Consider the following 16,223-nt stretch of genomic DNA (forward strand, 5'->3'; position numbering starts at 1 on the left):
CTGTTTTATGCATGCTGGCAGAAAATGTGCGACTCCTAGGTCAGTGACATAGTACTTTATTCCTCACAGCAAAACGATAGCCAGAGCTTCATATTTTGATTGGGTTCTCCATGTCCCTTAGTTCCATGATCCTTTTGATGGATACCAGCTCATGCAGTGGGCTACAATCCCGGAGGAGGACACTGAGCTTGGGGTCTTATCACTTTAAGTAAGTGGAGGAAGCCTGCTCTTTGTCCAGGGAGAAACATTACTTCATATCTGAAGCTTACTCTCCGGAAATTCAATTTTGAGAGACAAGATAATAAGTAATCATGGCCTACTTTTGAAATATCCATCAAGAGCCTGTGATCAGTAGCCATGGTGGATTGCCTCTTCCAGAGACCTACAAATCTGGACTGCCGTTATGATTCTGCTTTTCGTGTGCACTCGATGATCCTTGCTTATATGGCTTTGTATGGCCCTATTTGCTTTTCTCAAATCGGTCAAGTTCCTCCCTTCCCCGGCTACCACTCGGGGTAAATTTTCTTGTAGTTTTCACCACTTGGAGTTTTCATAGCTTAGTCCTTCACCTCCTTTAAGTTATTTCCCCTCAAATGTTAACATTTTAGCACTTAGCTTCCTATGTAAAATTGCAACACAATCACCTTTCCCTCTTTATTTTTCTTCAGAGAACTCATTACCGTTTAAACTGCATTTGTGGAGGGCAATGAAGTAAGGCAGTAAGCATTTTGTCTTGGATTTGGAAATCAAATTCTAGGAATTTCTGCTATAGAAATAATCAGAATAGACCTCTTAGAGGCACATAAAATAGTATTTGTTACAATATTGTTTACTATATAAGAAATTATAACAAATACAGGTAGATAGAGAATACTTTTTAATATAAATACACCACACAGCTGACATTAAATATATTTAGGTGGTGATATTATATGTGATTTTTATTTATAGTTCTCTTAATTGCTGGGTATTCCATATTTTCTTATTTCCTTTTCTTCTAAGTTTTTCTTCATATTATTAACAGATCATTCACATCTTTTCTCCGTAATAAAGAACTATGAAGAGTTTGAGATTTTACCCAAGTTGTAAGCTGACAAATTAGCCTGTCTCAGTTCCGCGGTTGCTAGTTACAGACAGCAGACACCTGTTTCAGAGACACAGAGCTTGATTGCTCATTACGGAAAGCAGCATGGCGCATCAGTGCATTTGTCAATTCCTCTGCTCCCAGTCCCACGGGGGCGACGTGGGTGGGCCCAGCTAGATACCTGCACACGTGTGGGTTACGATACAGGAGATAAATTCCGAGCACAGGTAACCCAAGATTTTTATAATGAGTACTAACTAAGCTTCCCTACGTTTAACTCATTATTTTTATTATTCTGGACATAGGGAGACATATCTCCATGTCCCAACGTGGTTTACAACACGTTTGTAAGATGCGTGGAAGTGGGCAGAGACTCACTTTGAGAACTGATTCCTAACGTGGCTTATATTGTTAAAAATAATAATGTAATAATATATATTTTTTTCTATTTGGATTGAGAAATGAGATATTCCAAGAGAGCCATTGAGAGAGAGGGAGAGAGAGAGGGGGGGTGGGAGAGAGAGAGAGAGAGAGAGAAAGAAAGAAACATAACGAGTGTCCCTTCAGTCAGGGCGGGATTCTCCATGGAAGTGACAGTAGAGCTGAGATCTGAAGGATTTCTATGGAGATTTATAGAAAGGGATTTATACAGACATGCCAGGCAGAGGGCAGGGTAGTGCGTAAGCCCCGCCCTGGGAGAAAGCACATGAAAGAACCGAACCTGGACCAGCAGAGCCGAGGGGAGGAGCCGAGGAGGGAGAAGCCCACGATGCTGGATGCTGTCGTTTCCAAGTCCAGCGAAGGCCTTTGTTGTTTGTCCAGAGATCAAAAGGAAGGAAAGCAGTGAAAGTTTCGCTTTTTGTGTTTTGTTGTTTGGTTCGTTTGTTATATTTTTTTAGCAAGAGTGACAGAATTAGATTTTCATTTTAAAAATGTCTTCTGACTTCAATCTAGAGAGATGAGTCGAGAACCCATTAGTGTTATTAGTAAAATCATAGTTTTAATATCGTATTAGTGAAGTTTATTCATGTTTGAGGTTTGATTAAAATTTGGCAGTCACATTTACTTTTCTTTCCCCTCCAGAGAATAACTTTTTAGTGAATTTATCAATGCATGGAGTTGTCAGTGCTTTTGTGCTTAATAGGATTTTTGTAAAAAGTGTAAATAGCTTCTTATGTTAATTATTGTATCAATCACAGTGGCCATGCATGAAGGTCAGATGGACACTAGGCACACAGAAAGACTTCCATGTTTGTGCTGACATCACTTTTAATATCATAGTACTTAGAAAGCCTTGTACTTTTTAATATACATAGATGAAAAGCAGAGAAAATATATTCAAACACATTTATTGATCTAATTTTATCCATGCATCCACCCATACATCCTATAAAATCAAATAGACTATTTCCCGATGAAGTTAAATGAAGCAATTACATTTTTAAAATTTCACCTAGATCTTATTTCAATGAGAAATTGGTTAATGTCCACTGAAACTGACATTTTACAAACAAAAATTTCCCAACATTTTACTTATAAAATAACTTCAGAGGAGTTCATTTGAGGCTGGATTTTCTGAAAGAAGCTTCATTGAAAAACAAGGCTCATTTAAATGACAAAATGAATATTTTGATGTATGTTCACTTAGTCATCATATTGCTGCTTATAGTTTTGATATTACCAGAATTAGTCTGAACTTGAAAGTTCTGAAATTATATGAAGAGTTCCTGAATCCTTTTGTAGGAAAGTGCTTTTAAGAATATTATTGAAGATTAATATTTCAGAGTATTTAGGAATTTTCTTGATAAAAAAATATAATACCTTGCTGTGATTTCCAAAAAACATGACATTAATAACTCACAGAACATCTTTAATTGTTTTCATTTTTACATAAATGGTGGGTTTATTAAACATTGATAATTTAAACAATGCAACAAGCTATCATATTTTCAGGCTTATTTTCTGTGGTTCAGCGATATGTGTGTACCCTTAGAAACCACATGTCAAATGCAATTTTCCAGAGCGATAATGGTAATGAATATGAAATGCAAGTTTCTGTCACTACTTAGAAAATATCGCTATTTATATTATTTGATCTAAACCTCTATATCCATGCACTTTAAATGTGTAAGATCTATAGAAGTGTTGAGAAAGAAAGAAAATAAAAGCCCTGAAAGACTAACAGAAATCAGGAACACCCATTAATAATGGGAAGGTGGTTCAAACTCCACAACAGTTTTCTGAGTGAGGCCTATTGAGCAACTGATACTGACTCCTCCTCTTATTTAAAGGAACTTAAAAACTTTAACTGTGTCACTTCTAGCAAATTCAGCATCAGAAAATATACCACAAGTGATTAATATAAGAAGTAAACTTTTCAGTGCAAATCAACACAAAGCATAAATTTAATTCTCTAAATAATGAAACTGGTGGTATGTAGAGAAGAGATACTTTTTATTGCCAGTTATTCATGTTTTTTAAATTAAGTATTTCTTGAGCGCTTATATATTAGGGAGTATTCTAGTCACAGGGGATATAATATTGAGTAAATATGTAGAAATATCAGCTCTGAAGGAGCTTACATTCTATTGGGGGTAAACCGATGATAAACAATTCAAATGTAGAAGATGGATATTAAATATCAGGTAAGCTAATGCAATGTAAGTTTTTTTTTTTTTTTTAATTTATACCAATGGATTGTTGTGGAATTATATTCTAATTGCAGGTCTAATGGAAATGCAAAGGTTTTGTTTGTTTGTTTTTGTTTTTTGTTTTTGTTTTCGCCACTAGCATGAGCAGGCTTCATACTCACAACATACATAAATATAAAAAGTCCCGTGTGTGTGTGTGTGTGTGTGTACGCGTGCATGCATGTGCGTGTGTGTCTACAAAAACTGTAGAAAAGACATTAATTGAATCTCCTAAATAGCCCATTTACTTTCTTTGGCAGGCGACAAGTTGACATATTTGCATTTTTTTTAGTGGCAGGACTAATTAGTTTTTATTTTACATTTAAAACACATTTTAAAAATGATCTTAAATGAAATCTTATCAAACATGCGATATTTGGGGGCCAAAATAAGTTGATCTTATGGTAGCACATCTTATAGGCTAATGTTTGTTAACTTTCTTGTCTATACTTTATCTTATGGTCACTTGACAGGAAATGCGACTGTTTTTCACAAGTGCCTTCTATGTTAATCTAAGTGTCTGACCTTTTCATAATGCAGTATTTTTTTTTTCATCCTTTCTGTTTGATTTATCTTCTCTCATGAAAGGCTGCCTTTTTTTCATTTTTATGGTGCCAGAAGAATTATTAAAGAGCTGTCAATTGAACTATAGCTGTCATTGTCCCTTTTTACAAGAGGAGAATATTAAACAGAATTTGTGTCAATTTTGTAAGAATAGCTCTTTTCGACATACAATGTACTTGTTACTTATAATGATAGAGTAAAATGCTATAATTGATGATGATAAAAAACCTTCACGAATATAGTATAAACAGTAAAGAAGTATGTTGACAGCTTTTATATATATAAACATTTATTACTTTGTGTTTTATAGCTCAATCTTTACTGCGCTTCTTCCTCCCCTCTACCCACACTGTTTTGAGAAAAAAATCATGTATTTTCTTTATTATTGCATTATATCTAATTTACTTTTGAAAAGCCAGTCATGCTTCTAGCAAAAACGATTTTCTAAAGAAAATCACTCAAATTTATCTAGCAGTAAAAGGATTAAGTTCAAAATGCTGTGTAGAATTAAGGAATAAGAGCTAGCAATTTATTAGAAAGTACCTTAAAACAGCATAACAATAACTTTGTATCCTAGTCCATATTTCTCATTGAAACCTTTTAGTTTGCCATTGTTTAAGTGAAAAGTTCCTAATAGTTTGAGTAAAGAAGACCACTACATTTTGCTATGATTATTTTTCTCACTCTATGAATTGACAATTAATATATATTAATACATTTATTATATATTGATATATTAATGTATATAGAATATAAGTATATAAATATAAAGTGCATAATATATAATAATGTATTAATATAAATTATTATTTTCTCCTGATCACACTTACTTAGAGGAAGAGGTCAGGGATCATAAAACAAGGGTAAAAGGTAAAATATTTCTTACCCACAATTGGGTTGCCATGGAGATGAAGGCACCATGTTAGAATTCTGCCGAAGACAGAATTCTGAAAACTTAGTTCGAATAGATCATCAGAGAAAACAGATCGCAAACCTTTCTACAAAGTTATTTGAAATGAGATCCGGAGAATGTAGCCCGAAGCAAATGCCAAAGGTGACAATTGTCTGTTAAAAGATGTATAATTTTCCTCATTTCCTTGAGAAAACTGAAGTTCCAGCAGATGTGGCTGTGAGTGTGCTGACTCAATCCTAAGCACCCACAGGGGTCCCATGGTTATCCGATGTGAACCACCATGAATAATGCATGAACTTATTTTAATTTCTTCTCATGCCCTATATTTAGTAAAGCTTCACAATTACTCAACATCTGCATTTTATTCCAATCTAAGGGTTTGTAAAATTTAGCTTCACCAAAGGGATTATTATATCACCATTTATTTTTCTCTTGATGACAATGGTCGAGATGCTATTCAAAGAATAATCTCTCCTCCAAAATGTCCTAAGCTCTGAAAAATAATCTGTCTATTAACCATTCACTTAAGTGGTTGTATACATTTAATGTGTGTAACGTCCAAAAGAAAAATATTATTTGATTTCTCTTTAAGATATAGATGTATCTGTGTACTTGTATAAAGTGAATTGTAAATTAATAATAATAATAATAATGCCTTTATGTGATTTATATTAATTATCTTAAAATAGAACATATTTTAGAACTCTTTCATATTGCTTATTAGGAAATTCACAAGCACAACATTAACTTTAATGTAAATTTTGTTGGGAATTATGTTCTGCTTGCTTTATTTCTTCACACTTTCAATACAAGGTGAGAGTCTATACGTGGAGAACTTAGAGAAGATAGAAAATATTTTTAAAATATAAATTTTACTTGGAGTGCTTGAATTGATGCTGGCTTCAAACCAGGAAGTTTGGGAAGTACTTTCTACCCTTTCATTTTTTTGATGATGTTCAAATCAAATGTATTTTAGTAAATACATACAAAATAAGTCTAGATTGTTTCAGATATCTGTGTCATTTATGATAATATTATGTTAGAACAAATTTACCCCTGAATTTCAGTGGTGTGACACAATAAAAATTAATTTATTATACACGTATTAAACCAAGAAATGTAGCCGTGGGTGATGAGAGGCTCTCTTCCTTCTGTCATTTTAGGAATCAGACTTTTATTATGAGCATGCTTACAGAATTCCTTTCTCTGCAGATGCTGTAGTAGTACGTAAACATAGATCTGTATCCACACCCACTGGAGTTTGTGGGACAGAATTACCATAAAGATAGATTTGGTCTATTGTTGGAAAGTGATTAAAAGAACTCAAGAATATCCAAAAATTTCACCAAAAGACACATGTGCAAAGAAAAAAAAATGTAAATAGATATATGCTGAAACTTCAGCATAAAACCCAATGCATGCCAGTCTGCTATGCTATATAACCCATGGAACACTATTTACACTTAGATGTCTGGGTAATATATCAATAAGATCAAAAGAAGCCAAAAGCTTTCATTGTCTACTATTGCCCAAATCCTAAGTAATCCAAGTTTGAATTTTACCAAACCAAGGTGAACAAAACAAACAAAAACCAAGCAAACAAAGCTTCCAACAAGAAACACAAAATGAGTATGCAGAAGTTAATTTGATCTGAAGTCCAAAGCAGAGTTGCTGTACATTAGATTACGCATTTGAGCTTCCTTTTAATATAGAAAGTCAGTGGCAAATTCCCAGCAGAGAATCTTTCAGGCCAGTTTAACTTAGCCTTGTGGGCACACATCTGTTGACTCACTATTCTTTTATTCAGCCTAGCAATTCCATTTGCCAGCCTTGGGTCAGTAAAACAAGAGTAGACAGGGTAAATCATTAGCCATCTTTCTACCTCTTGCAGGCAGAGCAGTGGGAGAGTTGGTTAATGCAGGGTGCTCTTCATCTACTGTGTGTTTTATGGCTACTGATGGTCAGAAAAAAACTGTCACAAGGGCAAGAGGGATGGTGACTGAGTATTTTTCAAAGGAAATGAGCAGGAGATTATAGATTAACTGGATTTTCTTGTTCTGAAAAGTCAAGTGAGGAACAACAACAAAAATGCAGTAAATTAGCAATGTTTTTAAAAGAGTTTAGGTATTGTCGAAAAGAAGCAGCCTATATAAATCTGTCTTCCCCATACAGTTGTGAAGAGCCAAATTGTTCATTTCCCGCGTTTGCTTCCTAAGATGAGTAATAGAGAGCATCTTACAAATTATATGAGCTGAGAGAGAGTCCTTGATAAACTGAAGCTACTGAAGTAAATAGTGTGAAATGCTCTGTCATGTTCCTTTATGCTGTAGCACAAGGTAATTAACTGTTAAGAAAAATAAGACTGTTGTTAGAATTCCGAGACAGTTTTACTCTATTCTAATTGACTGGCTTTAAATACAGCAAACAATGATGATTTTTAAGAAGAACTTAATTTACAAGTTATTCGTAAAAAGTTTATTCGATAAGAAAACAGTGCTATGGAATTTGTATTTCTTAAGTTGGCATGGAGCTAAGAAAAGAATATGGGAACCATTTTTAGTACATTAATCGGAGAGCCCTGAAATATCTCCAGTCAGTCTGTCTGTCTGTCTTTCTGTCTGTCTGTCTGTCTCTCTCTCTCCCTCTCTCTCTCTCTCCCTCTCTCATCCAGTCAGTGATATTTCTTTAGTACTTTGTTCCAGTCTCAGGGAAACATACTGGAAAAGAACAGTGAGTTGTGATTAAAAGATGAAAATATATTAGTGGAAGGAAAGTGAACAGGTGTAAAAATTTGGGAAAAAATTTATCAGCAAAGTACAAAAACAGAAACTTAGCTGACAATGAGAACAAAGCCTATTGATGACATTTTCTGAAATAGATTCCCAGTGTGATGCAATGGCTTCTCTCTTGTCAACCCTGGGTGCCAAGGAGACTTTATTTTTCTCTTTCTTATGACACTTAGTACATCTACCACTACTCCCTATCAACTTTCCCCAATGATGACTATTCCTAAATGCAAAAGAAAAAAAGACTATCATCTTTATTATTTTTTCTTCTCCCAAATAATAACCAAAATGAGGCTCAGATGAGACATGATAATGATTGTTATTTTTATTGTTTATCCATAAAAAGGCAACATTATTGTTTTTCATTCTTCACAACTCTAGCATTCAGATTCTCTAAAACTTAGTAAAGTGAAAAAATAAAATTAATGCTATAATTCACTTAGACATAATGTGAATTTAAGGTACATTGGTCGGGAAGCCCAGAACTGTTCTTTACTAACAGAAGAATCAATTGGGTCTGCCGATGGTTCCGTGGTTCTGACGAAGCCCATATTTCAGAGGATCACAGCCTTGCAGCTGAAAGACAGTACTTAAGTCCCAAGGGACTGTCAGGGATCATATATTTGTTGTTTAGTTGGAAAGGGGTCGATTAGAGTTATCATAGGGATAAATACGCTAAAAATGTGAACGTACACATAGATAGGATTCAGTAAGGCATCCCTCCAAACCAGGAACTCCTTTACTGGAGCTCCTTTCTTGTGAGAAAGATAAAATCTCTCTTTTTCCAAGTAACCTTTCTATAGTAGGCTGAATGGTGGCTCTAAAGATATATCCCATCTTAATTGGCAGAATCTGTGTGTAAGATCCTATATGGCAGAAAAGAGAATATTACCTTATATGGTGAAAGATGAAAATAAGTTAAAGATCTTGAGAGGGAGAGGTCATCCTGGATTATCAGGATGGAGCCTAAATGGAATCAGGATATAGTCTTATAAGAGAGACACAGGGAGTTTTGACAGAGATGCAAAGAGAGGGGAAGATGAGGTAAACATGGAGCCAATAGAGATGCGGGCACAAGCCAAGGAATGATGATAGCAACTAGAACATGAAGGAGGCAAAAAATAGATTATCACCCAGAGCTTCTTGAGAATGTGGTCCTGCCGACATCTTGTCTTCAGCCCAGTGAAAAGGATTTTGGACTTTTGACCTCTACAATTCAGAGAAATTAAACTTCGTTGTTTCAAGACAGAAAATTTTAGGTGCTTTGTGATAGCAGACATAGGAAACAAGTTAAAACTGTTTCAAAGGGCCTTTCTGATAACCTTTTAGATATGGTACAAGTTATTGAGATAGCATTTTTTGAAGAATATTTCCTTGTCTCGCAAATCTGACTCGATTTCACCAGAAGGTGTCGAACATGCTTAGAAGTACACACTTTCAGGAAAGGAATGAAATAAAATCTGGTAGAGAGAAAAAGACTATGGAATCATAAATTTAAACATTCTCTTTAATTTTATTAATTAATTAGCTTGAAACGTACTTTAAGAGCTAATGCATAGTGAAGATTTTGTGTTCTTGATCCTTTCTCTTGGCATGAAAATCAGACTCAAACAAAACATGGTACCTTCTGTCTCTTTTCTAATTTCAATAACTTTCCTTTTCCAACAAGCCACCGGGGGGCCAATGACAGTGACCTCCAGGAAGATAGCACATGGAGGAGAAGCTCTCTTTCCCTTCCCTGAAATTTGAAGGATTTTTAATGACTGTTTTCTTCAGTGAAATTTGTCCTTTATTTGTTAAATGATTCTGATAAAGCTTTCAAGTCTATTTATTGAGTAGTAGCTAAAAAAAATATTTCTTTTCTATTTAGAAGAACAAAAATCAGAAGAATTTTTATAGTGAAGACATATTTTGATATATAAAATATATTTTGATTGATCACTCTTTTCTCATGACTTTTGGTAAATGCTTTATCGTTTCACTGTCATTTTCTTTTAAGTGGAATATTTTCCCCTTTTTAAGCTGCATATCTGTCACTGTTATTTTAAAAATGTGAATACATTTTTCCAAATAGAGAATCTCCTTGACCTTTAAGAATCACGCATTTTTTGTGAACTCAAATCTCAGTTCATATTTAGCTGTGCTGACACTATAGAACTATTTAAGGTTAAACTAGTATTGAAGCTTCTTTATTTATAAACATTAATAATTGAAAAAATGAAAAATTTGCTAATTTTTATTTTAACTATAGTAAGTAGACTTAGCAAACCTCTCCTTTGCTGTATGAGCATATCTGGAATGAATATTCCTGTCAACACAAATTAAATAGAACCAGTATTAGTTAATCTCTATACTGATTCCCTAAATCATATGTATGGTGTTGTATTATTTATTACACTCTATATAAATTTCAGATTTAATTGGCCAGGTATATTTTCTATACAACACTTACTGGTGGTGGTGGATCTTTCTTTAGATACGATTTGAGGCAGCTATGCATTTTTCACTTGTTAATTCAATTGATGTTAGAATAGTTTTCAAAGATATGTTTTATTAATTATTCCTATCACTGCCTTCTGAAATATGTCTACGAGGGAGCTTTCTTTGTGAATCTTAGTTCTTTATGAAATATGTGGAGCAAGTAGATTTTTCTTTTCATATTGCAGAAGAAACTATGCCAACTTATTTTTATATAATGTTTTTTGTTTAGTAGCCACAGTTAATAATTTTTTTCTAGCATAAGTAAAGATTTGTTTCTTTTTATAGTATGTCTTTACTTGAAATTAAAATTAGTTACTTATGTAATTTGGCTCTTTGCTCAAAGTACTGTCATACTGAGTTCAGAAATCATATGAAGAACATAGTGGCCACTATAGTTTTAATGTTTTATATAGGGCTTTCTAACTTTCGTATAATTTTTTTTGCCCCAAAAGATAATTTACCACACCTTGCTAATACCATCTGTTTTTTTCGTAAGGCCCATGATGAAAAAGCAAGAGTGGTCTTGTTTCTTGAAGAGTTACAGCCTGAGGGGAAGAAATTTGGACTTGACAGTCATGCCTTAAGGAAGAATTCCTCCACAGTTCTAGCACAACTTTAAAAAACAAAACAAATAAACAACGACAACAACAAAAAACTGACTGAACAAAGGAATTGAAATCTTAGGTGTAGTGAATAGACAAGAAATACATCGAGTTGCCCTCAGTTGAGAGAGTCACTGAATATCTGTTTACTTGAATGCCGGTTTATCAGATTATAATCAGATTCTTTTGTCTAAGCAAAGTCATTAAAAATTAAGTTAATATAGGTACATAGAGAAAGACAAAAATGCACCTAAAAAAATTAAGACTTAGACACAGATGGTTTCCTTCTAAGGTGAATAGATAATAAATGAATTGGAATTCTATTTGGTTTGCATAGTGTTGGATTCAGAAACTGCAAGGCTTTAAAAAATATATAATCGTTTATAGTATAAATATGAAATGTATTACATTTTTATGATTTATTAGCAATGTTCCTTGATAGTATATCAGAAGTAGTATTAGGATTCTTAGATATGCTTTCATGGCAAACATGCCTCTTTAAATACAACCATGCTTCATTTTCCTTCTTTCATTAATTATGACAAAACGGGGCTGCCTCCATATCTTTCATTTGTTACCTTAAGTTAGCTGAGTTTTATAATTTCAGCATTCCTAGGAGTCCGCTGCCCCACTCGGCATCACCCTTCACACTATAATGACATCTTTGTTTCACTTGGAAACACTAAGTCAAGTTCCAAAATTATAACGTATGGCTAGTATGCACTATCCATGCTTCTAATTTTTGTCTAGTGTCTTCATGTAAGTAATTTTATTAAAGATTATAGATTCATGGAATCCTCAAGATCAAATGATCCATACTAATGAAACTTATCGTATAAGTGAAGAAATAAAACCCAGAGAGATTACCGACTTACCAAAACTGAGTAAGGACACGGTCACATGTGAAACTTAAATCAAATTGAAATGAGATTTTTTTTCTATTAATCATTTTGGTAACACCATTTATGCTCTTTCCAAAATCAATGTAAATCTTAAAACATTGAAGTTATATTCAAAATATGTCGTTAAAATGTACAACATAATTAACTAAATAGAAAACTAAGTACCATAATTGATTAAACATAGGTAGCAACAATTAACATTGTAGTTATTAGAAAAGTAAGAGATCGTTGTGCTTTTGTGTCTCTGAGACTAGAGGGAAAGATAAATCAATAACACAAGAAGGTAGCACAAGTAACAAAAAGATGTTATGACTCAGCTGCCTTGGAATAAGTTATGGAAAGAAATGCTAGCTACAGTATAAATTCTTTGTTAGTTTAATTTTCCATCTATTAGAAACACGATAACAGGTATATTGATATGAAACTACTTAGTGCCTTGAATGGTAGAATATAGTGTGTTTATATATAATATATATCATAGTGTATATATTATATATAGCCCAAAGCAAAAAAGCTTATATACATCCTGTACTGATAAAAGGCTCTTTTATTATTCATTAGAAGCCTGAACTTGGTAATAATTTCTCCTAATGTACCCAAAGAGCAAATAATTCATGTAATTTTATACCTTGTTTTGATTACACAAGTGGAAAAAACAATGCAAATAATTTTTTTGCCCTGCTCCATTTCTGTAATTTATGTTTTAAAGTAGTATAGAATAATGCTTCAGATTTTTTCAGTCATCATTTTAATTTCCATTAGAATATTGTGCCAATAGCAACATGGTTATTTTTTTCCACTGTATCTCTTAGGAGATGAACTCCGTGACCAGGCAAGATTTTAAAGTGGTCTTTTGGCAGAATTTACAAAGTTGAAATGAAGAAAATGTGTTTGCAATTATGATAGGCAATAAGATAATCTTTTATGGGACAGAAACAGTAGAAGATGGGGATGAGGGGGAAGAAGAATAATAAGCATTATCTTAATGCCTACTTGCATTTTGTCAAAATGCGAAATACATAGTTTGAACTTCATTCCTTATAAAGAAGATTCTTGCTATATTTCTTAATCGTCTTTGGGATCTCTTTTGTACATTTGACTTATTCATGAAAAGAAAATGAAAAGCAAAAAGATGCAAATGTTTCTAGTAAATCATCTTTTCTCATCCTGCTATAGACATCATATTACTCTCTCCATAAACAACTTTAATGACTGAGAATGAGTACTGATTTGCTAGAGTACTTCTAAATATTCATTCGGTATAGATTGCCTGTTGCTTTGCTTCTTATTTTTAAGCTCTTTACCCCCTCTATGTAAATTATTCACACAAATAGGCAGAGCAATAACACAGTTTAATAAAAGTGGAAAAACAAGTAAGTGTAAGTGTAGGTAGCCGAAGGGAATGGGTTCTCCCAAGTCATTCAAGGTCAAAGAAAGCCTCTTCGATCTATTTCGAGACATTTCCACACAATAAAATGAGGACTGGCTCTCACTAAACCTCATTTGACTCTCTGAATACTGGTCATTGCTAGAAAAGTGTAGTTCTTGATTGTTCTTTCTATATATGTAAACTGGTCATATTTTCAGTAGAATACGAGATGGCTCTTTAGAAGGTCCAAGATGTGTCCTTTATGGCTGATCAATTGTTGCTTCCATTTCCAGTGCTATCAAAAATGTATCACAACTATGAATTAAAACAAAGAAAACCACATATGATGAAATCTAAGTAATCTATATGTGAGTAGCAGAACATTGTTAAAGAGTGTATTCTTATTTTATTATAGGGAAACTTTGATATATAAAACAAAAGGTTACAATGAAGGCTACTCTATAGATTCATACATGGACCATGAGGATACAATTTCTGATTCTAATTTATTCTTCAATTTGGAGTGACAGTGGAGAAAAAGTATGATGTTAATATAAATTTGTTTTTTTTTTTAAATAAATGCACTAAGTGTGATTGTTTTATTTTATTTTTTTAACAGTATGAAAGATGCGGGATTAGGCCATAAGCAGTGGAGGGGTCCCATATTATCCACCTGCAAGCAGTGCCCAGTGGTGGATACCAGCCCCGTTTGTGGTTCAGATGGTCATACCTACTCTTCTCAGGTAAAGAAAATTACATTCTTTTAGCATGAAGTACATAATGCATATTTATTAGTAAATGATTAAAACTATTAGTTCTCTAATGTAGTTTTCCAAATAATTTATTTAACTTTTAAAACAATGTGAATAATCTCACTGGTTCGAAATATGATTCAATGTTTATTTGTTTCTCCTATATGAGAATTTTTAACTATTTTTTTTTTCCTGTGAGTAAAGTAATGTCCTAGGCCATTTAGGTGCCAAATCATGAACAAAGACCACAGAGGCAAGTGCCTTCTTGAGAAGGTCATTTTTTTTTTTTTTTTTTTTTTTATTTTCCAAACATCTACCTAACAGGAGATGAAAATAGAAGACAGGTGCAGGGCTCACAGGATCTCTCCCTGGCTTTGGTTCACTCATCTTTGTCAGTAGATTAAGCAAACTCTGACAGGACAAATTTAAACATCTTTTGGGGGCTTGTAGGCATTTGAACTCACAAAATTCGTGAGCTCCAAATTCTAAGCTCAGTGTGATCCATGAAGCTCTGTGCTTGAAGTTTCTAATTCCCCAGCTGAGTAATCTTTATATGATAAAATTTAGTCAGGAGCCAGATAACTATCCGTCCAGAGTGTGGGACCCTACATCCAAAAAGGAAGCCCAATCCTCTTCTCTAAGGCTTTTCATTGTTCCGTGTTTTGGACCACCTACATTGATATACAGGTGGTTTTTTTTGTTTGTTTTTACTATTACAATGAATATACCTATAGCTTCTATTTTAGACTAACCACAATGTTTCCTTATTAGTTTCAGTTCAATTTATGGAGACGAGATTCTAAGTTGTATTTCTACTCTACAACTTTAAGTGAAGGTGAGGTCGTTCTGGAATATAATAGGTACAGGAGATGGAGGATGGAGTAAGGAATAGGGTTATCAGAAGGTTTCCAAAAGAGGATTTTAATGAAATGACATAACTAGGATATAATTTTGGAAAGTACACTTCATTACACAATGTGACCGATTTTGAGTGAGTGATTATTTTGTTAGAGTTCAAGTTATGGACTTGTCAGCTTGTCTAGAAATCCTAAGCAGAGTATTTTAAAATGTGTACACAAAAAGACAAAGAACAGATGAGAAACTATGGAAAAATAAATTTAATTGAAAACATATTGGCATTTTTTTGTGATTTCCATGAAAAGTATTTTTGTTCCATTATCTGATTTGTTTTTCCTGTTAAAAACGATTGACTTTTTCTTTTGATTCACTTAATCTTTCTTTTTAAAAGAACCAATCTTTTAAAAAAATTCTTTCAAATTTAACAGTGTCAGAAAATCAAAATATAAATTTGGTCAAGGTTATTTGAGAGGTAATCATTCTGGAAATTGACACAAAAGATGAAGGTTCTTGTTTCTTTATTTCAGGCAAAGTCTGTTTTGATTGTAAAGTCAAGCTTCAGTAAGAACTAGGAATCGTTCTCCGATACAGCATCTGTATTAGACTGTGGAAATATTTGTCACTGACTTGTGTAAATTGTATACTACATTTGCTGAGCAGAAGTCAATAAATAATATTAATGTTTTAGAACTCAGCAGGGCATTTGTAATATAAATTCCCTGGAGACAACACAATGAATGATTTTGAACTCTTTTTCTATCATATTTAGTCATGCAGTGATTGGCAATTGAACTAAATAATGAATTCCTTAAGAATGAACATTGTTTATAAGAAATGCCCCTGTGTGTGTGTGTGTGTGTGTGTGTGTGTGTGTGTGTGTGTGTTCAGGGGAGGCAAATAGAAAGCTTATCTATTTTATACTGAAGTTCCCAACTTGGACTGCAGAGATGATACTTAAATTGGTTTGAGATGGGGCCCTATGAATCTGAATTTTAAATCTTCCCAGCTGATTTTTCTGTTTGGGCATGGTTGAGTACCACTGTTAGCATCTTTCCAAATTATTGGTTTTAAAATCTTAAATACAAAGATTTTTAAAAATATAAAATAAAACATTAACTTTAGCATTAAAGGGGAAGCATTTACCTATTATTGCAACTTGAGAAAATTCCCTTTTAAGTTTCAACATTCTACTATGATTTTTTAATCTTTAATTTTATTCATA

The 16,223-nt window shown here is 33.3% G+C and overlaps 1 protein-coding gene across 4 annotated transcripts in view; it reads left to right on the top strand.

The window, feature by feature from the left end:
* Positions 1 to 16,223, top strand: part of SPOCK3 (SPARC (osteonectin), cwcv and kazal like domains proteoglycan 3) — a 304,660-nt gene that overhangs the window by 191,790 nt on the left and 96,647 nt on the right. For all 4 annotated transcript variants that reach the window (XM_016121111.2, XM_016121110.2, XM_016121113.2 and 1 more), the window contains one exon: positions 14,011 to 14,134. In XM_016121111.2, coding sequence (XP_015976597.1) covers positions 14,011 to 14,134 — 124 coding nt within the window. The remainder of the gene's footprint in view (positions 1 to 14,010; positions 14,135 to 16,223) is intronic.

The sequence above is a fragment of the Rousettus aegyptiacus genome, unplaced genomic scaffold (assembly GCF_014176215.1).
Source record: "Rousettus aegyptiacus isolate mRouAeg1 unplaced genomic scaffold, mRouAeg1.p scaffold_m13_p_16, whole genome shotgun sequence".
Lineage (NCBI taxonomy): Eukaryota > Metazoa > Chordata > Mammalia > Chiroptera > Pteropodidae > Rousettus > Rousettus aegyptiacus.